At 40.9% G+C, this 26,554-nt stretch overlaps 1 protein-coding gene across 7 annotated transcripts in view; it reads right to left on the reverse strand.

The window, feature by feature from the left end:
* Window positions 1-533: 533 nt before the first annotated feature.
* COL6A3 (collagen type VI alpha 3 chain) overlaps window positions 534-26,554 on the reverse strand; it is a 158,057-nt gene continuing 132,036 nt past the window's right edge. For 6 of the 7 annotated variants that reach the window (XM_069733332.1, XM_069733331.1, XM_069733329.1 and 3 more), the window contains 4 exons: window positions 20,411-20,581; window positions 13,531-13,581; window positions 1,637-1,810; window positions 534-1,507 (listed from right to left, as the gene is read on the reverse strand). In XM_069733332.1, the coding sequence (XP_069589433.1) occupies window positions 1,467-1,507; window positions 1,637-1,810; window positions 13,531-13,581; window positions 20,411-20,581 (437 nt within the window). In that variant the 3' untranslated portion in view covers window positions 534-1,466. The remainder of the gene's footprint in view (window positions 1,508-1,636; window positions 1,811-13,530; window positions 13,582-20,410; window positions 20,582-26,554) is intronic. The other variant, XM_069733328.1, reaches the window with a different exon arrangement.

A 26,554-nucleotide genomic window follows, 5' to 3' on the forward strand; every position in this document is an offset into this window, starting at 1 on the left:
GGAATATAATAAAGTGGATATTAATAAAAAAAATAAGAGATGCCAAAAATAATGCTTTGGTGAAAACACCCCGTCATTTTCTTGAAGCAACGTCTGGTTGAAAAACTTAGCGGGTACTAAAGGGCATTGTGGGCACATAACCTAAAGCCTCATTCAGACTTCCTTATATTTGTGCATATGAGAAAAAAAGAGATAATTTATAATCAGTGTGCTGATCCAATTTTCAGCGATTTTTGGTCTGTGTCCATTTTTATCATCAGTGTGGCATCTGTTTTTATCGTATGAGAAAAAAAATCAGAGTTTCTCCTAACCATTAAATGGACAGCACTCAGATGAGGCAAACATGGCATCTGTGGGCTAGCCATTTTTTTTTGACTAACCAGAAAACTTGAATGAGCGAGTTTGATCCAGAAATCAGATAAAACTTCGTTTTTTTTTGTGGACACTTGGTACACAACTAAAACCTACATATGAACAGGTCCTTAGACTTATAATGGTGACTTAGTCTATCATAAAAATAACCACACACAGAGTTAAACACCTCTTCATTCTTTATTCAGTCTTTGCATCATCTCCCTTCATTAAAAAAATAAAAACAGACAAAGAAAGTCCAAATTTCAAAATTTATAGCAAATAATTTCCCTACCCCCAAAGTGTAAAATTACAAATAACAAGAACAGACCCAACCAAAATAAATGTATACCTTTGCATAGCCTGCAATGACTGCGGCTACCTAATTTCTATCCCAAGTGGTAAAACCTAAAGCTTTCAGTCCCTATGATAACCAGACGTGGCCTAAGGAGTACTGCACTGCAATATTTAAAAAGGCCACTCTGACGAAGAAATGGTTAACACCCGTCACTTTCCGTGGGACGTGCCGTCCGTGCAAAAAGTTGACGGTGCCTTGCTGTAAAGAATAGAAAATGAGAGTTTGATAGCCTCTATTCGCAACAAAATGTCGTCTTGTGTTGGCATCGGGGTCTCACAGTTCAATGAAAGAAGTCAGGTGGTTTAAAAGTATGGCAGAAAACGGGCTGCAATTCTGGATACCGGAGAAATTAGAAGGGAGCGTTGTTGAAGAAGCAGGTGTTATATAGAGGGGCAGGATATCTTAGGGTTAGACTCTTTAGTTGGGGTTTTGACGTTAAAATTAAAAACCTGACACAGCTGCTGACGGATGGAAGATGAAAGTACCGGTTTAACCCTTTCAGTGCGGCAGAGAAGAGCGCAGCAGTGCTCCACATGACGGAACGGACAGGTCTGTGCCGCTAACATTCTACAACACGGAAAGAGTTAATATTTCCAGTACGGTCTTTTCCATTTCCACATATGAATTAGCACCATTTTGATAAAACTTCTGAGCCTCTGTCACCCTATGTGAGGGCAAGATGACGTGGGGCATAGGGTGAGCGGAGGGGCAGTGCATCCTGGGTTATCTCCTCCGGAAAGGTAAAAATCCAGGACTTTTATGTTCCAATTGCAGAGACTACACTGGGATTCAGAGGTGCTGTGAGGGAATGAAAACAGAAAATGTAGTTACCATTGTGGATTAGTATGCATTACAGCATAAATTACAGCATATCTATTAAAGGGTATTCTAAAGTTATCAAATGGCTTTCGTTAGATCACAACTTACCTGAAATGCAAATCTTTTCACATTCTTTCTGTGTGCTGAACCTGTTCTCATTTCCGCCACAGCCGCCATACCAGAAACGGGCACAGCTGTTGGTTTCGGAGTCATAATACCACTTTAGAGCAAACTCCCGACAGGTTCCCTCTTCCTTCGGTAGTTTACAAGCCTCCGGTCCCACTAAGAAAAATACATTTTGGTTTTATGAAAAGCAATTAAAAGTAGGTAAAAGAAAACACAGCAGGAAGTGAAAATTGTAGGTGCCAATTTTTACGGTACACGAAGGCAAATTGGAGAGCAAGTGTTTAAATTTTTCTTGTAAGTATATAATACTTTTTATTCTATTATTTCTCCTCGAGGACTGATCTTGCATTCTCAATTCATGAGTAACATCTAAATTCAGTGAAGATAGATTTCCCCGTTACAGAGACAGGAGATGACAGCTGGTGCTGATAAGATTATGTGGAGAAGTAAGGAGCTAGAGGAAGACACAGACATTCTGCTGCAAGTTCTCCTGCAACGACAGCTACAATCCTCCATAGGACTTTATGAGCACCAAATGTCATCTCCTAGCTCAGAAATGCAAAAATCTATTTTCACTCACGACAGATTTTATACCTGAATTGAGATTTTTGAGAACGAATAATCAGCTCAGGTGAAAAAAAGCGGAATTTTCTTACAACACATAGTGCAAGCTTTCTTGTTTTCACATGTATTATTCATTTATGAAAAAAAATAAATGCAATTATGGTTACTCTTCAAATAATCAACAAAACTGCCTAAAAGAAAAACTGTCTTAACTACCCTTAAGAACCGATCCTAGCAAAGCTTTCATCGTGTAAGAGCAAAGTATAAAATTAAAGCTACACAGAGGTTGGTTTCTAAAGGTTCATGAATCTCCACCATAGTCCCTCATCAAGACCGGTGAGAACATTTTCGATCTTGATGAATCAGGACAATAGTGTCCACCAAGCCAAAGCTTTTACGAATAACTTCACATTGAGAATTAAGAATACTTAAAGAATACTTGTTTTTTTTTCATAAAGAGAATATTATTTAGTACAATTAGTATAAGTGAAGAAAAGAAACTTTATAATAGGTCTGATAATACAGGAAAGCCTACAGCCTGCACTGACCCAGCTGCCTCCTCACCACTACCGGAGCCACCGCCTCACCAACACCGGAGCTCCTGCAACCTTCAACCTACTGTCTCCTTCCCCACCATCCTGTAGAATGTAAGCTCGCAAGGGCAGGGTCCTCGCCCCTCTGTATCAGTCTGTCATTGTTAGTTTGTTTACTGTATGTGATATCTGTAATTTGTATGTAACCCCTTCTCATGTACAGCACCATGGAATCAATGGTGCTATATAAATAAATAATAATAATAATACAAGAAATGTGCTGCTTTCTCCTCCTGGACTGATCTCAGACTCTCAGCAGAACAAATTTTCCTATTTCTGATTTAGGAGATGATACTTGCTGCTTATAATAGTCTATGGAGGAGGGAGGAGCCAGAGGCAGACACAGATATTCTGCTGCAAGTTCTCCACATTTACACTTTAAGTATTTTAATAAATTATAGTCTACTTTGTAAAACATATCCCAATCCAATATTTTGTAAAATATGTGAAAAATTAAGCAGCTCACAAAATGTCAGCCGTTCTATTGTAAAAGGAGAAACTTGACATAGACTCTACAATTTCATCCCTGGAACTGGTTCTGAAATGTACACTTTTTAGTCACTTTTTAATAACGTTTCTGTGCTATTTTAGACTTAATTATAAGACGACATGTGCTGGCTTCAAATGAAAAGTAACAGCAAGCCGTAAAAGCTGCCAATCTTTGAAGATATTAAAGAGAAGAGAAAAAAAAACCCTACAGTTTCTAACGCAGTAGTTCAGATGTCTAGATAATATAATGCATGATCATTGGATTTGTTCCAATAGATGTCAAGACCCATCTGGCAATATATCAGATTTATATCATGAGCACATGTTTGTAGATGGGTCTGAGATTACGTCATTATGTATTCTTTTTTCTGCCTTTCCTACCATGATTGGTTGTTATTTTTAGATTTTTTTTTTTCACAACCTTCAGCTCTCTAAAAAAAAAAGATGTTGTCCAATGGCCAAAACTAGTACAAAGCCCCCTACGCAACGTAGGGAATTCTGGGTAATCATGAAGGAACTGCTAAGCATCTATCTCCTTAATGTGCAGGCGTCTAATGTGACCCAGATGTCCAACTAGCCGGAAATTCTATAGGACTTCAATCAAGATCTTAAGGGTAAAACTGCATCCAAAACAAGGAATTCTGGGTAAATCCACATATGGCGTCAAGGCTTAATGTGACAAATTTATAGCTGTAGGCTTATGTATGCCTAATAACAGCGTACAGGCTTCAAAACAGAAGAACGAGTAGGCCTTTTCTCATGGGACAAGAGCCTATTAAATGGTTTATGACTTCATTTATACGTGGTCTATAATTAAGGAGTGTTCGCAAAAGGCCCTCAACTAGTCAATGGAAGCTCCCGCTATAGTTCTTTATTTCATACATTGATGATGGAAGAATGATGAAAATATTGTATCTGTTCTTGCCACGATACATGTCCAGAAGAATGGTTTAATTGGCCCAAAGGTCAAACTTGCACTCTGTCATCATCGGATTTCTTTTTTTTAACTAAATCTTTATAATTGGGCTATAAAACATTAATCTTAAGATGTTTTTAAAGGGAGTCTTTAAATCCAAGGAAAAAGTCTGAGTGAAGAGGACACCAATCGGCGGGTGAATAGAACGAATGATTGGGATATCGCGAATGTTCTGATTTTGAAACTGTTTATTGGTCTAAATGGCCAACGTGGTTCAAGTGTGTTATGCTCTCATACATACAATGAATTCCTACCCTACTTAAAATTTTTAAATTCTTTAAATTTGCCACATAATCTACTGATAGGAGGCGCTTTTCCTAAAAACAGCGGAATCTTAGGTTAAAGATGTCCTTTTAGAAAGCAGATAAAGCCAAACATATTTTAGTTGTTTTTTTCCAATTTTAGTTGTTTTTTTTCACTGCACACTTCAGTGAGTAAATGAATAACAAGGTTTCCTTATTAAAACAGTTAATAGAAAATAATTAATTTAATATATATATGTTTCTATTTTTTTCTAAAAGCATTCCTCTTGATTGATTTTTTGTTTCTATGATAATAAAATGAATGCATATATAAGTATAAATAATTAAATATAATTTATGGATTGACCTGGAATTTGGTCATAATGCAATATAGTTTTGTTTATGTTTTTAAATATCTCTTATTAAATTTATGATCCCATTTTGATTTGTCATTTGATTGCTTCAAGGGTTACATCCAGTCTTGTGTATACCAAACCTTGGAACTTATAAGTTTCCTTAATTTTTAAATTCCCCAATCGTTTCTATAGGGTTAACCCTTATATTGGAGAATTCTTTATTATGTTCCTATTGTAGATGTTTGAATACACTTTGTAATAGAAAACCTTTATTTGTATCAGACCTGTGTTTGTTAATACTGGCTCTTAAAGTTTGTTTAGTGCATCCAATATGTTGGAGTCCGCTACTACTGTTTAGGAAATGTTTTATAAATGACAAAGAGCAGTTTATACGATATTAGATTTTGTTTTATCTGCTACCTTAGTGGAGGTTTTTTCCACAGAACTTGCAATCACAAAATGACTGTGCCAACCAAGCACACTTTGCGGTACACCTTTTCACCTACTTGTTTTCCATCTATCCTCCTCTGGATTCTGTAAAGCCAGAACTGTGAATCCATTATTAAGCGGACAGAGATAGATAGAAAACAAGTCCTTTTGAAGAACGTGTCCTTTTGGTAAAAACAAACAAACAGAATAAATGATCTGTTGTATCAGTAATGTTGATGGAAGCATGATTATTATGGGGTCCATCTGGGTGTCATTTTTTAGAAAGAAAAAAAATGTTCGGCAGGATTTTTTTCTACTGTGAATCCATATAATTATCAATAATGCTTCCATTTATACAACTGATGCATTAGATTATTTGTTCCTAAAACGGAACAGACACATGGTAACCAAACTATTTGATCATTTCAGTGTATCTCAAAATAATATTTTTTGCCTTTTGTTTTCTTTTTTTCTTTACCAAATATGTGCCTTTAAAAATAAATAAATAATAATAAAAAAATATATATATATATATACTATTGGGTTGATGTATAAAAATTGAGATTTATTATATTTATTACTGGTTACTTTTCTATATACTGTGTTCTGGACTTAATTATTGCTGAGCTGTACATGGGAGTATGAAATTGTGTAATAGTGTTTATTTTTCCTAAAATGTTGACAGATGTGGCCACAGTGATATAGCTACTTCCCAATAATCTAATTGGTTTTATACATATAAAGCAATATAATTTAGGACTTTGCACCTTGACATAGTTGCCGTGGACACCTCTCACATTTTGTGATGTAAAATTCATATCCTATACCCTGCGCACACCCAAAAAGTTATTTTTCATTTAGACAAGCTGAGAATCTGTGGGCGAGTGTTCGTAAGAGCTCTCGATCGTGATTATCAGTCTGTAAGGATGTGCTGCCAATAACATAATTTGTGGGAACAAAACATTCATACTAATTACTATTCTGTTCCCATCAGTATTCATTGGCCCGTCAATAAGCTTTATTTCACATGGGGCAAAAGTTTAGCCTTGTATCAAAGTACCGCTGACAAAGCAAAGCGTCTTGTTGGTGCCCCGTAAAGATCAAAAGATTGGTCTGAGCACACTACTAATATAAAGTTGGGCTACGTTTCCATGATCAGCAAGTAGCAGCACTGTGGACGTAACGCATGTTCGCTGCGTCCAAAGCGCTGCCGTCTATTGAACGCAGGTGAATCTTCATGTGTTCACTGAACCGTGCGGATTCACTGCATCTGATACATGCTATGGGTGAAATTTGTGTTGCGGAAACTAACATCTCCGGAAGAGAAATTGACATGCTGCGGTCTGGAGAGAAGCGCCACATGTCCGTCTCCATGGGTGAACCGCAGGCGTCTGTGCACGCATAGTGGACATGGGTTTTCTTGGAATCCCATCCGCTATGCTGTAACATCTGGCCGTTGCGAATTTGACGCTGCATATTTATGCAGCGTCAAACCCGCAGCAATTCCTGATCGTGGACACGTACCCTTAAGGGTGCGATGCATTCAAACACTGAAACTCTCTACAGAACATACCAATGAAAGGAAAGAAAGTATGTACACCTACAATTGGACAACAGGAATAATTAAATCTTTATTAATCCAATAAACACCTCACAAAATGTATCTTTTTAATGCTTTTTCAATTCTGTGAGGAAATGTGACAAGTCAACTAGCTGTAAGTGAATTAGCCTCACATCAAACTTCAGATCCACTTGAAAAATCCACTGGCCACCCTTTTGCTACATTTTGACAATTTACCTGACTCTGCTAATTAATAATTACCAGTTACTCAACTTGGCTATCAAAATTATTCAGCCACCAAATTATGCAATAAATCAATAAAAATAAATTGAAACGGCTCATGCCAACTATCGTAACAAATGTTTCTCAAATTCATCACAAAATTCCACTTTCAATGACATTTGCATTTTCAGAATTATTTAAGCCCTTCACGAGAAGCATCGTAAGTACTTAGTAGAGCCCCTTTGGCTATTATGACCTGCTACAAGCATGATGCATCACCGGACACTAGCTTCTGGGATTGTTTCTGATCAATCTTAGCCCATCCTTCATGGGCATTGGCGTCCAGCTCACTAATAGTTTTGGGGTTTGTGTTCTGCGCCTGCCTTCTTCAAAGATTTTTTATGGAGTCTAAGTCAGTTGACTGTGATGGTCAATCCAGAATCTTTCTAGACTTCTGAAATCACGCCTTGGTGGACTTTGTGGTATAATTGGGATCATTATCCTCTTGGAATGTCTTATAACAACCAAACTTGTAGACAGTATTCTACATAATACATTAGCAGAGCTAAGTCATATTTCCCCTATTATGAAGGCCACTGCTAACTCAAAACACTCAACTGTCTTATTTCTGTCTAAAATATTTTTCTGCATGCAGTTTGTTTAAACTAATTCTACACTATCTTTACTCTCCTAGATATTGCAAATGTATTTTTCCTTGCCACCAAAAAAAAAGAATTAATACAATAACCTAAACTTCAGCCTCCTCACAGAAGACATCATGTTTTCCTCTAGGACTTCTTGATACTTGCTTGAATCCACCTTGCGTTGCACACCCTGTAGTATTCTAGCATCAGAGAAAGCAAAGCAGTCCCAGAGCAGAGCATCACTAAACCACCACCCTGCTTCATTGTAGGCAGTGTGTTCTCTTTAGTGTATGCTTCATTCTTCCACCTTTTGACATACTGCTAAAAAAAAATCCAGTTCTTTCATTGCTCCATACAATAGAATCTCAAAACTTCTGTATGCTTATTAGAACCGATTTTTCTTGTGCTTTTGGGACAGTAGAGGTCTACATCTTGGTATGAAGAGAAGAGATAGAGAACATCAAAGTATAAAATGCACCTTACTGTGCAATCTGAAACATCAGTGCCTGCTGTAACGCAATATGGCTACAGATATTCTGCATTGACTCTATGGTTTTTGACTACCTGCCTTCCCAGAAATCTCATGATAATATCTTTCTCTTTCTGCCATGTCCAGGTAGCGTAGTCGATCTTTCTTTAACTTTGAACTTTCAAACTATGCTTCCAACTCCAGTATATCTCTAGGAACATTCACAGCCTTTTTTATCTTTTTGCATCCATTCCCTAGTTTATGCAAAGTAACAATCTCTTCCACCAACTTTATTAGGCCACTCTCTTGCCCACCCAAGAATATTAGTGAACTGGAGGCCATTGCGAATGAGATTCCTCAGGACAGCTGGTTTCTGGCTCTGCATCGTGTTTCTAACAGGTCATAAAAGCCAAAAGTGCTCGGCTAAATACTAAAGACGCTTATCATGAAGAGGTTGAAAAATTCTGCAGTGGTCACTAAAAGGAAGTTTTTTTGCTTAGTTTGGAGAAAACAATTGTTATATTAGTCGTGTTGGACTTTCTCAATTATTCTCATTTCATCGGTTTGTTGTAAACAGCCGAAAGTTTGAAATTGTTGCTAAACTTAATTGGCAATGAAAGTTAAATAAATAATTGTGATTGCAACTGTGGTTTGTGCTCTTGGTTGGGTGTTTTCTATCAAATATTTGGTAAAAACCTTGTTTTTGGCAAAATATAGTTTCATAACTGGATAAATCCCAACATGAGGAAGCACAAATATCAAAGGTTGAAAGAATCAATGCATTTATTTGAAGCAACTTCTTCGTAGATGATAGATGATGGGATGACCATCAAAACTGCAAATCATCTATTTACTAGAAGTAATTACCGCTGCCTGTTCTCATGTAAAATCTGTCTCTATGGCCAAGAATCCAAGGCAGATTACTGGAAGTGGTCAGAACTTGGGTGGATTCCATACAAAGACATTATTCTTCGTAAATAACATCCTTTGCATCTTTGTTCGCATGTTGACTGTAAGTCTTAGCTATTTCAGCAACCATTTACGTATTGCTTCTCATTCTATGTTGAAACTCATTCCTGTTTTGGTTAAAAATAATATTAAGTTATCGTTGGTATTATTTTTCCCGAAACTGGAATGAGCCCCAGCATAGAAAGAGAACCGATGTTCAAAACATGAGGGAGAACTGATTTTTGCAAAGCAGTTACATTATCTAATATATAATTGCCTAGAATACTACTTCCTGCAATTTGTGCCAACTTCCTGTCCGGAGCTAATGTCCGGAGCTAATGTCCGGAGATAAGTGACGTCAACAGTGTCCAGTGTCTGATTGGTTGCCGCCTGCTGCGAGCGACCAATCAGAAACGTGCCGTACTGTGACACACTCCACCCGCCATTTTGGTGTGATTTTTGAATTTTTACCTCACAGCAAGTTTCTACTGCGTGGAGGCGGGCCCAGTGACGTTGCTCTTCAAGCTCCTGCCGAATTTCGTCAAAAAAATGATAATACCATTTACCAAAACTATATATATTTAGTTGTGAAGTGGTTCAGTGACATTTTCACACCAATTTTGAACTTTTGTTTGGTGTTTTCTCCATATACTGCCTATTATTTTTGTTCTTTCTTACTATTATTTATTAATTGTATTATTCTTACATTTGAATAAATAAAGTATATATGGATTCTAGACTCCCGATTCTTTAGAATCGGGCTGCCATCTAGTTTTCAGCATAATTAGGAAAATACACAGTAATGGCGATCATCGATGAGTATAATTAGGAAACAAATAAAAATACAACAAAGTTACTAGCAGACGATGTAACTGACATCTCAAATTGAAAAATGGGCAATAGTTCTGGCAGGATATTTGGGCTATTTCACAATTTATATGGCCAAGCCAACTTTCGTGGCCTTTCTGCAGTGTTGGCTACATGATTGCCCCTCCGCTCACATATGCTCATTGTATCCCAAGTATCGAACACTCACATATGCTTCAGTTTACTTTTTATTAAGTTTGCATCTGTTTGGGACCAAGTAACATTCGAAAACTGAAAACAGATCCGTGAATCATTTTAATAAAATATTTTAGGGGAAAAAAAACACACTGCAGACTCACATATGTGTACTGTATTATGTTTGTGAAAACATTTTCCATGACTTGGGAATACATTCCTAGGGAGAGGAGCGGATCTGAAAGAACACTTCTACACTAAATTTCACAATATGAAGGATTGTACGGTTAACTCTGTCACGTCACCTTCCATAAGAATTCAAAATGTCCCATACCATTAGAAAATAAGACATTAATTTATTTAAATATGTTATCCATATATGCAATTAATAAACAAAGGCTAACAAGTCCTGCTTTATAACCTCAGGGTGTAACCTTTGAGGAAAAAGAACATTTCACAGCTAAAAAGTACTACCATATTTTACGGACTATAAGATGCACCGGACCATAAGATGCACCCCAAATTTTCAGATTGAAAATAGGGAAAAAAATTAAGGCGTTAAATGGGGGTCTATCTTACAGTCCAAATTCAGCATACCGGGGTTGGGGGGAATGACAGCACTGGTGGAGCGGGGTCATAGGGGGTGTTCGGTGGTGTGACGCTGCAGGGCGATGATATGGCTCCCATCCTAGACTAGTGCGGCAGGTTCGGTGTTGCTCTGTGGTAGGGGGGCTCCGCCGACATTTTCTGAAAGCCAGGTGCCCCCCTCCGCATATCCATCCACATCTGGGAAAATGGCCACTGGAGGTGGCGCATGCGCAGATGGAGATCTCGACACCGAGATCTCGTCTCCCTGAGATTTCAATCTGTGCATGCGCCATTTTTGGTGGCCATTTTCCCAGAGGCCACTTCATTGCACCTATGGATGTGCAGGGACTCCAGGCTTTCACATATTGTCGGCGGAGCCGTTGCACCACCGAGCATCACCAAATACTGCCGCACAAGTCTTGGATGGAAGTCATATCATCGCCCTGCAGTGTCATACCACCAAACACCCCCTTCTTCTCAGCCCAAGGCTGACAGAATCGCCCAACTCCTGCTGCCACCACCACATTCCTGGTAAGTACATTTAAATATAAGATGCACCCCCATTTTCCCCAAAAACAAATTTTGGGAAAAAAGTGCGTCTTATAGTCCGAAAAATACGGTAAGTCTTAAATTGCCCAGTGGATAAATGAAATGATGTCTGTACACATTAAGACTGAGGAAGGCACGGCTGAGCGATGGGGAGTACATAGGGCTGACCTCTACTAGATGATCTGTACTTGCCAATAGTTTCAAGTTGCCAGTACAGGTACAAGACAGCAGTTAGTGGTCAGCCATTTGCGGTACCTTAGGCTCAGCTACGAACATGTAATAGCACCCAATTGTTTTCTCTTTTTTTGGAATACCCAATTCACACATCCAAAAAGGTTAGTTCCTAGAAATAGGGTCACTCATTTATTTGAGCCCTTTCTGATATTACAGATCATCCCTATTTAAAGGCTATGTACGCCTTGGTACACATTTTGTTTATTGTTCATTGGCAACTTTCTAAATAGTTTGCAGCAAAACGGTAGATATTTTTTTAATGAAGTGTGTTTGTAAATGCTTTATCTAGCTAATCTAGACTAATCTGCAAAACTGTTACAAATCCATCAGCTCTCCTTCTCCTGGTTCTGATATTTTGGCTCCCTCTGCTCTCTCCTTCCTTCTCTCAGTGTTAAAGATAGCAGGAGGGAAAGAGAGGGGTTGTACCCAGATCTTCAGTGGAGAGAGTGGAAAGTATTTACAGTTTTATGGAGAGCAGAGAATAAAGGCTATATGCAAAGAGGAAAGCACGAGGGAGGAAATGAGCGCAGTTCTGGATTGTGCTGATACATGGAAGCAAGTGAAGACCGCAGCACTCTGGATACACGGAGAGATTACAGTCAGCCTTTAAATAAACAGAAGTAAGCTGCAAATGTCAGAATCTTATATGTTATCCTGGACAATACCTTTATAAATCATCAATTCCACATTGATGGGGGTTTGAGTCTCAGTATCCGCCCTGATCAGCTAAATAAAGGGCCCGAAGTGGCCAAGAGTTGACAGTGTCCTATACATTGTGTAGTAGCCATGATTGGTACTACAACTCGCTCCCATCCACTTGAAGAGGAAAGCACAGCAGTACCATTCATGGCTATACCACAATGTTGACCTATTCTAAGAATAATTCACACAAAAAAGTCCCAGTAAAACCCTTAAAAGAGGACCCATCACTTGCCATAATTACATATATTCTTTTAACTGGTGATGTTTTCTGGAATATGACATTATTTTCTATTGTTCTTCTCCATTCCTTAGATATGAACCCCACTTTCCTGTATGTAAATCTAGTCTTTTTTAAGCCAAAGGCGCGTGGTTATGAGTTCTTATCTATGGTCATCTTCTTGAAAGCCATGTTCAGTTGGCTAAAAAGATTAGATGTGTATACAGGGAATAGTGGACCATGTCTCGGAAACAGAAAGGTGCTGGAACAAAACATAGACCATGCCAGATTCAAGTGAACAGTGGCATCTATATCAGGGGAAAAAAATACATGTTTATGGAAAGTGGCAGGTCTTCTTTAAAGGGAATCTGTCACCAGGTTCTTGCAACCTAATCTGAGGGAAGAGAGATTATCATTGCAGGATTAGTTGGGCTGTTACCAAGTTGTCCTCTATATATGAGCTCTGTATAGCCCCGCCTCATCAGTGATTGTCAGCTTTCTGCCTATGCAGAGTGAAGATAGAAAGCTGTCCACCAGTGATCGGCAGCTTTCTGCCTATGCACAGTGAAAATAGAAAGCTGCCAATCAGTGGTGTGGGCAGGGTTATACAGAGCTCAGCATTTAGAGAATTGGGAGATCTGCAGCAGATAAAACTTTTAATCAAAACTGCAGCAATCAGCAAAGTAAGTGACAAATCACTGGAATCAGGATCTCAGATGGGGAAGCCAAAAACTGGTGACATATTCCGTTCAAGTTTGATTTTTTTCTTATATTCATTCTGCTTTCAAACTTTCTTCATTATTTTAAATGTGTATTACAAAGCACACGCTTTTTCTGAGGTACACCATTGAAGTTAAATCATCTAGTAGTGGCCATTATGCATATATATATATATAAAAAACTAATTATGTCTCTCGTCACAAGATTGAGGTTTAAAGTGGTCACTGACTGATGCCCTTCTTGAAGGTAAAATCCATAAACACTGCATCTTTAATTGACAATTGTCCTCTTTTGGAAAAGTTGAGCTCTTTCTGGGTGAATCCTTCTGCGTCTGAACATTGACCTCCTGGCTGGACGGCGGCTGAAATTACCTGCAATTGCTTTAGATTCCAGCGTTGGAAGTTGCATAGTTTTCTCAACAGCTAAAAAGAAATTAAAATAGGATTGAATTTCCGGAATATTAAATCAAACACAGAGGGGAAAAAAAATAGATAATAATTAGACGTCCGGTTAAATGATGGCTTTGTGGAAGAAAGATTCTTTGAAACATTTGGTAGGTTTGGGAAGTAACCTGCAGCTACTTTACGGCAAAAAATCAAGTCAAAAGAAAGCAAAAAATCATGTTACACGGAGAACCTAGGAAACGGTAAGAAATGATGGTTTGTTAGAAGAATACAAAATGGAGCGAGACCTACGCCTACGCCGACTGTTGTCATTACAGAATTATGTTCCCATAGCCTTTATGGCCGTGCCACGAGCCGCAGAGACTTGCTGTCGAGATAGTTGTTATTTGATAAATGTGCATTGATCTAGTGTATGTTCTCTCTTTATCTACAAAGTTAGGGTTGTAATATGATATCTCGGAAAGATTGTCTTAATTGAAATAATTAAATTGTTTATTAAAGACAAAACTTTATTCCTATATTAGGCCATATTCACACGTTGCATTTTTGCAGCGTTTTTTTTAGGTTTTGCTTAGTTTTTGGTGCCTTTTTAACTGCGTTCTTGTCCGGATACATTGGTCTCTTGTACATGCTGATAAAGTTTAGTGCATAAAAAATATATATAATTCAACTTCATCAGCTTTTGTCAGCAAAATCTGATACCTGGGTTGTGTTCAGCGTTTTTGCAGCCTTTTTTTTGCACCATCCATTGCTTTCAATGGGTGAAAAACACTGAAAAAAGTGACATGTTGCATTTTGCAAAAATCAAGCTCTTATGACAAAACAGTCAGGTAAAAAAAAACAAAGTGTGTGCATGAGATTTCTGAAATCTCATAGACTTTGCAGGTACTGTGAAAAGCAGCTGAAAAGTTGCATTAAAAAAAACACTGCAAAAAACGAAACATGTGAACATAGCCTTAAAATATTCCCCCATATAGAGAATACAGGTACAAATGGCACGTTTCACCCCTTCTTGATTCTTGGGGTTCATCAGGGGAACCAAAAACAATTCTTGGGATCATGCATGATTCCACTCGCCTGGTGCACAAGTGGCTGATGGAGAATGCCATGGATATCACCATTGTTGACATCCTTCAGGCAACAAGGAGAATGGAGTCATGGATGATCCCAAGTGTCCTGCTTTGGTCCCCTGATGAAACCCAAGTATCGGGAAGGGGGGACACATCAGTCATGTCGGTATTTTCTATTTGGGGGATATTTTAGTAGAAGAAGAATAAAAAATTGTTTTTAATAGATGTTTTATTTATTTCTTACAAGCAAAATATTAACTGCTTAATATTTTTTATAAGTGATCTCAAAAAGATCACAGATAAAAGTTTACTGGTTTGTATACTGATGCAAATACTTTAACACCTCAAAGGTCCCATTTTGTAACCTATGCAATAAAATACCACAAACTGGTAAATGTAGAAAGGAGTTAGAAGCACAACTAATGTTATGGGAAGGAGATAACCTAAGGAGCACTTTAAGAGCATGCCAAATATAAAGGCACTAAAGTGCTTCATAACATTTGGTTATACATTGGGATTCCAGCCAAGACAGATATTTTGCTAGTGCTGATGCCGAATTACACTTATAGGAAATCTGTCGGCCTGTTTGCATGTGGAAATGAAGCTCTGGCGCCGGCACTGTGGAGCGGAGCGTGCGGCCGCATAGCACCACATGGAGCCGCACGCTCCGCTCCGGAGTGCCTGCGCCAGAGCTTCATTTCCACATGCGAAACACGGACGTGTTCCTCGCAAGTGAAAACAAGCCCTCACAATGTACACAGAAAGCTGCTAATCAGGGCTGTAGGCGGGGTAAGCTTTCTGAGCTCTGCTACATGCAACATCTAAAAACTCTGATAGTATCCCAACCACTACACCCAGTTAGTTAAGTGATACATCGCTGGAATCAGGGTCTCTTTTCCAACATTATGCTGCTCTCTGTTGAGGGAGCAAAAACCTGGTGGCATATTCCCTTTAAGTACTTGACTAGGTCAATGAAATCACAGTTTGACTGTTTGTGTAAAGATCTGAAAAAAGAAAAACGGGAAAGGGATTTCTATGTAATGTGTTTTGCAGTTTGGTATTCTACTAATTGGTCTTTTAATGTGAGATAAATGAGAGCATGACCAACTCTTAAAATTCATAGACTAAGAGAAAAAAATGAGTGATTTCTCTGACATTTTGTTGGTTGATTCTTCAGTTACCAGGATCTGGAAATATTTTATCTTTCAGAAATGTTGCTATTCTCGTGAATCTGGCATTTTTTTTTAGTTTTTTTTTTGTTATTTAATCTATCTGTTCCTAAAATATGGTTCTCTGCCTTGCATGAAAATCTAGTCTTGTTAGCCAAACGGGATTTACTCTTCAAGAAGATGCACGCCTACTTGGCTAATAAGACCTGATTTAAGGGGACTACAGCTCAGGAATGGAGAGGCACAGGTAGAAAAAAAAACAACCAAGACAGATTCAGGAGAACAGCGGCATTTACACCAGGAAAAAAAAATCACATTTATGGAAAATTACAGGTACTTGTTATAAATATTTCTTGAAGCCGGCCATGTATTTGTTTTCTTCACTCTTTTTTGATTTGCAAAGAAGGACTTTGGCATTGACCTATTAGCTCATAGTATTAAAGTTTAAATCTTCAATTTCCATCCGGAATACTATGTTTAATGGCTAGGTTATAATGATGGAGGTTGATTCTACAGTACTGTGATAACGTTTCATAGAGGCATGGAACAAATGCTGTGAAATAAGAAGGATCTCAAAAACAAAAGTGTTTATAGTTTATTTTTATAACTTACAAAATGAATGAACAAAAAGTAAATCTAAAGACGTATTGATAGGAAATTTAGATTGTGAGAACCAATAGGGACAGTGATGATGATGATGTCTGTAAAGGGCTACAGAATGTGATGGCGCTATATAAAAATGCATAATAAATGCATTAATAAATCAAAGCAATAGTCGTGTGACCGCTCTTTGCTTTCAAAATTGCATCTATCCTTCGAGGTACACTTGCACACTGTTTTTTGAATGAATCGCTGTGCTTAGTCTTACCAAGGTACGTGATCTGTGACATGAAACTCTCTTCCACAACCTCACCTTTATAGCTGAACTTGACTGTTCCTCACCGAGCTTTAAGCCTTCTCTACACAGCTGTTTCTGGTTCAGTTAAACACTGTTTCAGACTACATATGAAAAATGATTATCACTAGTGATGAGCGAGTGTACTCGTTACTTGGGTTTCCCCGAGCACGCTCAGGTGGTCTCCGAGTATTTATGACTGCTCTGAGATTTAGTTTTTGTCGCCGCAGCTGCATGATTTGCAGGCTACAGGACAGCCCGAGTATATGTGGGGGTTGCCTGTTTGTTAGGGAATCCCACATGTATTCAAGCGGTCTAGCAGTAGCAAATCATGCAGCTGCGGCGACAAAAACTAAATCTCCGAGCACACCAAAATACTCTGAGAACACCCGAGCGTGCTTGGGAAAACCTGAGTAACGAGTACACTCGCTCATCACTAATTATCACCTCTTAGGTATACAAATAGCAAATTATGCCAAACTACAACCCTTCAAAATCTCTGATTTTTGTGCAATAGTACATAGATGAATTAAAGGGAACCTGTCATCCCAAAAATCGAAGGTGAGCTAAGCCCACCGCCATCAGGGGCTTTTCTACAGCATTCTGTAATGCTGTAGATAAGCCCCCGATGTATCCTGAAAGATGAGAAAAGAGGTTAGATTATACTCACCCAGGGGTGGTCCCGTCCGATGGGCATCGCGGTCCGGGGCCTCGCATCTTCTTACGATGACGTCCTCTTCTTGTCTTCATGCTGCAGCTCCGGTGCAGGCGTACTTTGTCTGCCTGTTGAGGGCAGAGCAAAGTACTGCAGTGCGCAGGCACCGGGAAAGGTCAGAGAGGCTCGGAGCCTGTGCACTGCAGTACTTTGCTCTGCCCTCCACAGGGCAGATAAAGTACGCCTGCGCCGGAGCCGCAGCGTGAAGACAAGAAGAGGACGTCATCCTATGAAGATGGGAAGCTCTGGACTGGACCGCGATGCCCATCGGATCGGACCGCCCCTGGGTGAGTATAATCTAACCTCTTTTTCTCCTCTTTCAGGATACATCGGGGGCTTATCTACAGCATTACAGAATGCTGTAGATAAGCCCCTGATGCCCGTGGGCTTAGCTCACCTTCGATTTTGGGGGTGACAGGTTCCCTTTAATCTGTTTTTAAAGCAAAGTGTGGCCGCATCAATTTGAATTAACTTTATCTTTTATTCATTCATTGTGCATTTTCTTAATTGCTAAAAAATTATAATTAAAGGTTTACTTAGGGAGAGAAAAAGGTATTTCAATCTACCTTTAGGCTATGTGCTCACGTTCAGGATTGTCCGCAGAATGTTCCTGATCAAAACCGGACTCCTTTTGCAGGAAATCCACTCGCGCTTTTTTTTCCGGAGCATCCCATTACAATAATATAGCAGCAAATCCACAGATTTTCCACAAAGTTAATGAACATGCAGCATGGGCACAAAAATTGCGGAATGCATTAAAATAATGGGATGCTTAATGTAAGCGTTTTTAAGCACTTTTGCAGTAGACAACCGCCGCAAAAATGCTAAAAGCTAAAAATCCGGATCGTGGGCACATAGCCTCAGTCTAATGCTATGAAGGCATTTAGCCCTTTGCCTGTTCTAAGATGTAACTTCATGTAATTTTACTATTTCCCATTGTGACCTCGCCGCACAGTTCTCCTGTTGCTCTCCCTTCTGGGATATTACCTCAGAGATCAGGGGACATGGCTAGCATCCTACTGCTTATAAGCCTAGCCCTCGGAGCAGTCTGTGCAGCTGTGAAGTCCCACCTACCCCTTACGCTTGTTCTGCTGTGCCTGTCTGCACGTTCACAACTTGTATGTGACATGTCATTTCCCTCTCCCTGCGTCTTCAGCACTTACTCCATGCTCGTTGACAGGTCACATATAAGCTGTGAATGTGCAAGCAGGCAATGCAGAATTAGAGAGTGGTGAAGGAGGAATATCCCCCCCACACAGACTTTCTGAGAGGTGTGACCCTATAGACAGCAGGATGCTCACCATGCCGCCTGATCTTTCACGTAATATACCGAAGGGAGCAGGACCAGTCGTAATGCTTGTGACATGATGTCAAAAAGATAAATAGTAAAATAACTAGTGATGAGCGAATATACTCGATACTCGAGATTTCTCGAGCATGCTTGGGTGACCTCCGAGTATTTTTTAGTGCTCGGAGATTTAGTTTTCATCGTCGCAGCTGAATGATTTACATCTGTTAGCCAGCATAAGCACATGTGGGGGTTGCCTGATTGCTAAGGAATTCCCACATGTAATTAAGCTGGCTAAGAGATGTAAATCATTCAGCTGCGGTGAGGAAAACTAAATTTCCAAGCACTAAAAAATACTCGGAGTTCACCCGAGCGTGCTCAAGAAATCTTGAGTAACGAGTATATTTGCTCATCACTAAAAATAAGTGACGGAGCCAAATTTTTTAAATCTGACCAGTGTCACTTTATGTGGTAATAACTCTGGAACACTTCAACAAATCCCAGTGATTTTGAGACTGTTTTTTTCATGACACATTATACTTTATGATAATGGTAAATTTAGGTCGATATGTTTTGTGTTTATTTATAAAAAAAATATCAGAAATTTGAGAAAAATGTTAAAAAATTTGCAATTTTCAAACTTTGAATGATTGATTATCCCTTTAATCCAGATAGTCATACCACAGCAAAACATTAATAAATAACATTTCCCACATGTCGGCTTTACATCAGCACCATTTATAAAATGTTCTTTTATTTTGTTAGCATTTTAGGAGGTTTTAAAATGTAGCAGTAATTTTTCATTTTTACAAGGAAATTTACAAAATTTTTTTTTTTAGGGACCTATCCATTTTTGAAGTGCCTTTAGGGGTCCCATATATTGGGAAACCCCCCCAAAGTGATACCATTTTAGAAACAGCACACCCTGACATATTGAAAACTGCAGTCAGGTAGTTTATTAACCCTTCAGGTTCTTTTCAGAAATTATTGCAATGTGGCATGATAGGAATGAAAATGTGTATTTTTACCACCTAAATGTCTCTAACTTCTGAACAGGTTACACCAGCCAGCAGACTCTAAGGCCGTTATTTGGTCATGAATTGCCATGGCAAACATCAGGGCCACAAAATCATAATCTAAGTGCACCAATTGGGATAAAGAGGAAGCCCCCACACTCTGTTAACTATTTATAATGAAGTAGTCACTATTTACAGCAGCATCTAAGGGGTTAAACAGATTTGGACGGTGCAAACACTGATCGTGGCTGGTACAGCAAGTTGTCAGCTATAGTGGACAGCCGACAGATGCTGGATTGTCACCTGTGTGGGGAGGCTATTCCCTAATATCTCAGGTCAGTTAAAAGACGTATTGGCTGTCATTAAGGGGTTAAGTTACGTCTAAGAACATAAAGAGGAGTTTGAACGTCCATAGTATTAGACACAATGTAGATTGAAAAACATTTTTATCTCCCTGGAGTAGCCCTTTAAATGCATTCTTATATTTCAGCATTTTTTTTCACACTTATCTAAAACGTTTGCACAGAACTATACATAATACGACATGGTACTTCAGAACAATACATTGACCGCTTCCCTCCAGTTGTCTGTGACCACTGAGGAATATAAAGCCTGCGGGGTAGAAAGGGCCTTAAACGTTGATGGTTAATAATAGAGAAGAGCGAGCACCATATACCCCATGTCTGATACTTACTTGTCTTTTGACACCTATTGATGCATTCATCTTCAGTGTCAAATCTATTGGCATTGCCACCGCACCCACCATACCAAACCTGGGTGCAAATCTTGTCTGTCTTGTCAAAGAACCACTTAACCACATTCTCCTTGCACTGGGTGCCCATGTCCAGATCTAGCTCACATGGATCTGTTAAAGTGGAATTTCAAAAAGTGTGCAAAAAGTTACAAGGTGAACAGGCAGAAACTGGGCATACCCGTGGGTTAATCAAAGGATGTGTAGTAGGGTAATCTGCATACATGTGTATCAAAAAAACGTATTAAATAACGGATAGAAGATAGTGGGGAAAGCACAGTGTTAATCAGGCTTTAGAGTCTGTTTAATGAGTGCTGCAAACCCAAAGCATCGAGTTTCCGCTAGCTGTCAGAATAAAAGAAATAGAGGCGTCTCGGAAGGATGAGCTATTACAGTTATTATGGAGACAACTGTAGTCTATGAGTGAAGGGTTGTACTTCAGTGGTGAACAGTCATCATGCCTGCAATTTGTGTATTTTTGCCTATAAGAAAGGGTCAAATAATCAGCATATGTAACTCGTTACACAGGCAGAGGTGCAAAACAAAGAAATTAAAATTAAACTGCAAATTTAAGTACAGTAAAATGTGGCCAAATAGCTATCCCTTGGAGAAGACCACCTTTTATCTAGACAACAGTTCTTGTGACAGATTTTAACTTCTTTCATATGTAATGTATAGTGGGTCCTTGCTTAAGAAAACCAGTTCTTTAGTACATGTAAAATATTTTATGTTAAAGTGAACTTGACAGATGATACCTGTCTAGTCGGAGTGACCCACCTGTCTGACTAGTCTCTGGCGGCCTCTCCCCACCTGCTTCCCTGGAGCAACAGCTCTCTCCCTGTACCTGCATGTAGGCCGAGACCTGTCACTCCAGGGCAGCATGCGGGGAGAGGCCGCCGGAGACTAGTCAGACAGGTGGGTTCCCGGCGTCTTCTCCCCCCTACTGCCCTGGAGTGATAGGTCTCTGTTGTGAATTCTGTGGCTGAATTCACTCCTGTGGTCACAAGTGGTACTGCAGCTTCTGAGCTTCCTCCCTCAGGTGTTCTGGTGAGCTCGTTAACTGCTTCATTACTTAACTCCGCCTGATGCTGCTATCCTTGCTCCTTGTCAATGTTTCAGTGTTGGATCTGAGCTTCTCCTGATTGTTCCTGTGACCTGCTGCTCTGTATAGCTAAGTGCTTTTTGTTTTTTTTGTTGCTTTTTTTCTGTCCAGCTTGTCTTTTGTTTTGCTGGAAGCTCTGAGACGCAAAGGGTGTACCGCCGTGCCGTTAGTTCGGCACGGTGGGTTTTTTTGCCCCCTTTGCGTGGTTTTGCTTTAGGGTTTTTTGTAGACTGCAAAGTTCGCTTTACTGTCCTCGCTCTGTCCTAGAATATCGGGCCCCACTTTGCTGAATCTATTTCATCCCTACGTTTTGTCTTTTCATCTTACTCACAGTCATTATATGTGGGGGGCTGCCTTTTCCTTTGGGGAATTTCTCTGGGGCAAGTCAGGCCTATTTTTCTATCTTCAGGCTAGCTAGTTTCTTAGGCTGTGCCGAGTTGCCTAGGTAGTTGTTAGGCGCAATCCACAGCCGCTTTTAGTTGTGTTTAGGATAGGATCAGGTGTGCAGTCTACAGAGTTTCCACGTCTCAGAGCTCGTTCTTGTATTTTTGGGTATTTGTCAGATCACTGTGTGCGCTCTGATCGCTAAGCACACTGTGTTTCTGGATTGCCTTCATAACACCTGTCATTAGCAAACATAACAGGTCTCTGCCTACATTCAGGTACAGGGAGAGAGCTGTCACTCCAGGGCAGCATGCGGGGAGAAGCCGCCGGAGACTAGTCAGACAGGTGGGTTCCCAGCGCCTTCTCCCCCCTACTGCCCTGGAGTGATAGGTCTCTGCCTACATTCAGGTATATACATGTTTGTCATCTCCCTTATATATAGTATACACCTGTATGTCATCTCCTCCTGTATATAGTATATACCTGCTGTATGTCATCTCCTTCTGTATATTGTATATACCTGTATGTCATCTCTTCTGTATATAGTATATACCTGTATGTCATCTCCTCCTATATATAGTATACACCTGTATGTCATCTCCCCTGTATATAGTATATACCTGTATGTCATCTCCCCTGTATATAGTATATACCTGCTGTATGTCATCTCCTCCTGTATATACCTATGTGTCATCTCCTCTTTTATATAGTACTAGATGTTGGCCCGATTCTAACGCATCGGGTATTCTAGAATATGCATGTCCCCGTAGTATATGGACAATAATGATTCCAGAATTCGCGGCAGACTGTGCCCGTCACTGATTGGTCGAGGCAACCTTTATGACATCATCGTCGCCATGGCAACCATTATGATATCTACGTCGATACTGTGCCCGTCGCTGATTGGTCGAGGCGAATTCGCGGCAGACTGTGTCCGTCGCTGATTGGTCGAGGCAACCTTTATGACATCATCGTCGCCATGCTGTGCCCGTCGCTGATTGGTCGAGGCCTTGCGGCCTCGACCAATCAGAGACGCGGGATTTCCAGGACAGACAGACAGAAAAACCCTTAGACAATTATATATATAGATGTACCTGTATGTCATTTCCTCCTGTATATAGTATATACCTGTGTGTCATCTCCTGCTGTATATAGTATATACCTGTATGTCATTTCCTCCTGTATATAGTATATATCTGTGTGTCATCTCCTCCTGTATATAGTATATACCTGTATGTCATCTCCTCCTATATAAAGTATATACCTGTATGTCATCTCCTCCTGTATATAGTATATACCTGTAAGTCATCTCTTCCTGTATATAGTATATACCTGTGTGTCATCTGCTCCTGTATATAGTATATACCTGTGTGTCATCTCCCCTGTATATAGTATATACCTGTATGTCATGTCCTCCTGTATATAGTATATATCGTTGTGTCATCAGCTCCTGTATATAGTATATACCTGTGTGTCATCTCCCCTGTATATAGTATATACCTGTATGTTATCTCCTCCTGTATATAGTATATAGCTGTGTGTCATCTCCTCCTGTATTAGACCTCATTCACACGTTATTTGCTCAGTATTTTTACCTCAGTATTTGTAAGCTAAATTGTCAGCCTGATAAATCCCCAGCCAACAGGAAGCCCTCCCCCCTGGCAGTATATATTAGCTCACACATACACATAATAGAAAGGTCATGTGACTGACAGCTGCCGTATTTCCTATATGGTACAGTTGTTGCTCTTGTAGTTTGTTTGCTTATTAATCAGATTTTTATTTTTGAAGGATAATACCAGACTTGTGTGTGTTTTAGGGCGAGTTTCATGTGTCAAGTTGTGTGTGTTGAGTTGCATGTGGCGACATGCATGTAGCGACTTTTGTGAGATGAGTTTTGTGTGGCGACATGCGTGTAGCAACTTTTTGTGTGTCGAGTTGCATGTGACAGGTTAGTGTAACAAGTTGTGTGCAGCAAGTTTTGCGCGTAGCAAGTTTGCGCGTGGCGAGTTTTATGTGTGGTACGTTTTGAGTATGTGCAAGATTTGTGTGAGGCAAATTTTGCATGTGTTGCAACTTTTGTGCATGTGGCAATTTTTCCGCGTGTGCAAGTTTTGCATGTGGCGAGTTTTCCATGAGGTGAGTTTTGCACATGTGGCGAGTTTTGCGTGAGCTTAGTTTTGCATGTGGCGAGTTTTGCATGAGGCGAATTTTGCGCGTGGTGAGTTTTGAGCGGTGATTTTTGTGTTTTAACTTTTATGTGGCGAGGTTGGTGTATGTGTGGTGAAATGTGTGCTAAGGGTGGTATATGTGTTCAAGCACGTGGTAGTGTGTGGCGCATTTTGTGTGTGTGTTCATATCCCCGTGTGTGGTGAGTATCCCATGTCGGGGCCCCACCTTAGCAACTGTACGGTATATACTCTTTGGCGCCATCGCTCTCACTCTTTAAGTCCCCCTTGTTCACATCTGGCAGCTGTCAAATTGCCTCCAACACTTTTCCTTTCACTTTTTCCCCATTATGTAGATAGGGGCAAAATTGTTTGGTGAATTGGAACGCGCGGGGTTAAAATTTTGCCTCACAACATAGCCTATAACGCTCTCAGGGTCCAGACGTGTGAGTGTGCAAAATTTTGTGACTGTAGTAGCGACGGTCAGGGCCGTATTTGCCACTAGGCACTTGAGGGCACGTGCCTAGGGCGGCGGGATGCGGGGGGGCGCCCTTGAGCTAGGTTTTTTCCTTTTTTTTTTTTTTTTTATTTTATAAAACTCCGGGGTCAAGTTTCCGCCCCCCCTCCTCCCTCCCCCCTTCCCGCCCCCCCCTCCTCCCTCCTTCCCGCCCCCTTCCCTCCCTCCCTGAAGACGTAATACTCACCTTCCTCCAGCGGTGGCTGCAACTGCGTCTCAGCGCCGTCCTGTCTTCAGCGGTCACATGGTACTGATCATTAAGGGTGATGAATATGCGCATATTCATCACCCTTAATTAGCGCTACCATGTGACCGCTGAAGACAGGAAGGAAGACGCTGAGATGCCAGGAAGTTCTGTGCTGCGCGCCGGTGAGAGGTAAGTATGACAGGGAAAAAAGTGGGGTGCCGTGCACACAGGGGAGGAGGATGGGGAGCCATGCATACAGGGGAGAAGGATGGGGAGCCGTGCATACAGGGGAGAAGGATGGGGAGTCGTGCATACAGGGGAGAAGGATGGGGAGCCGTGCACACAGGGGAGAAGGATGGGGAGCCGTGCATACAGGGGAGAAGGATGGGGAGCCGTGCATACAGGGGAGAAGGATGGGGAGTCGTGCATACAGGGGAGAAGGATGGGGAGCCGTGCACACAGGGGAGAAGGATGGGGAGCCATGTACACAGGGGAGAAGGATGGGGAGCCGTGCACACAGGGGAGAAGGATGGGGAGCCGTGCACACAGGGGAGAAGGATGGGGAGCCGTGCACACAGGGGAGAAGGATGGGGAGCCGTGCACACAGGGGAGAAGGATGGGGAGCCATGTACACAGGGGAGAAGGATGGGGAGCCGTGCATACAGGGGAGAAGGATGGGGAGCCATGCACACAGGGGAGAAGGATGGGGAGCCGTGCACACAGGGGAGAAGGATGGGGAGCCGTGCACACAGGGGAGAAGGATGGGGAGCCATGTACACAGGGGAGAAGGATGGGGAGCCGTGCACACAGGGGAGAAGGATGGGGAGCCGTGCACACAGGGGAGAAGGATGGGGAGCCGTGCATACAGGGGAGAAGGATGGGGAGCCATGAACGCAGGGGAGAAGGATGGGGAGCCATGAACGCAGAGTGGGAGGATGGGGGAGCCATGAACGCAGAGTGGGAGGATGGGGGAGCCATGAACGCAGAGTGGGAGGATGGGGGAGCCATGAACGCAGGGGAGAAGGATGGGGGAGCCATGAACGCAGGGGAGAAGGATGGGGAGCCATGAACGCAGAGTGGGAGGATGGGGGAGCCATGCTTGCAGGGGAGAAGGATGGGGGAGCCATGAACGCAGGGTGGGAGGATGGGGGAGGCATGAACGCAGTGTGGGAGGATGGAGTATAAATATGGAGTATAAATACTGGGCCCTATAAGGGGGACACAGTGTGAGAGGACAGTGTGAAGAGGGGACTGGTATAGAAAGGAGAGGACAGTGTGAAGAGCATGTACCATAAGAGGGACAGTGTGGGGGTCATACTTTGTGCAGACAATATAGTGAGGGGCAATTTTTTATTTGGGAGCATTATAATGACACTTGTATCTTTAAGGGCGTCATGTGGAGACTTTCTGCAAAAGAGCGGCGAAGATGGAAGTCTGCAGAGACGGCTGTGGATGAGAAAACTCATCATGGGATCTGGACAAGATGAAGAAAAGGAGAACGGCTCCAGAGGCGACGTCATCTATCAGGTACCTGGATGTAAATGTTATTTGTGATGCTAACTCTCATGTTTTTATATATGTTAGGAGATTTAAAGGGACACTGTCACCTGAATTTGGAGGGAACAATTTTCAGCCATAGGGGTGGGGTTTTCGGGTGTTTGATTCACCCTTTCCTTACCCGCTGGCTGCATGCTGGCTGCAATATTGGATTGAAGCTCATTCTCTGTCC

Source organism: Ranitomeya imitator, chromosome 7 (assembly GCF_032444005.1).
Source record: "Ranitomeya imitator isolate aRanImi1 chromosome 7, aRanImi1.pri, whole genome shotgun sequence".
Lineage (NCBI taxonomy): Eukaryota > Metazoa > Chordata > Amphibia > Anura > Dendrobatidae > Ranitomeya > Ranitomeya imitator.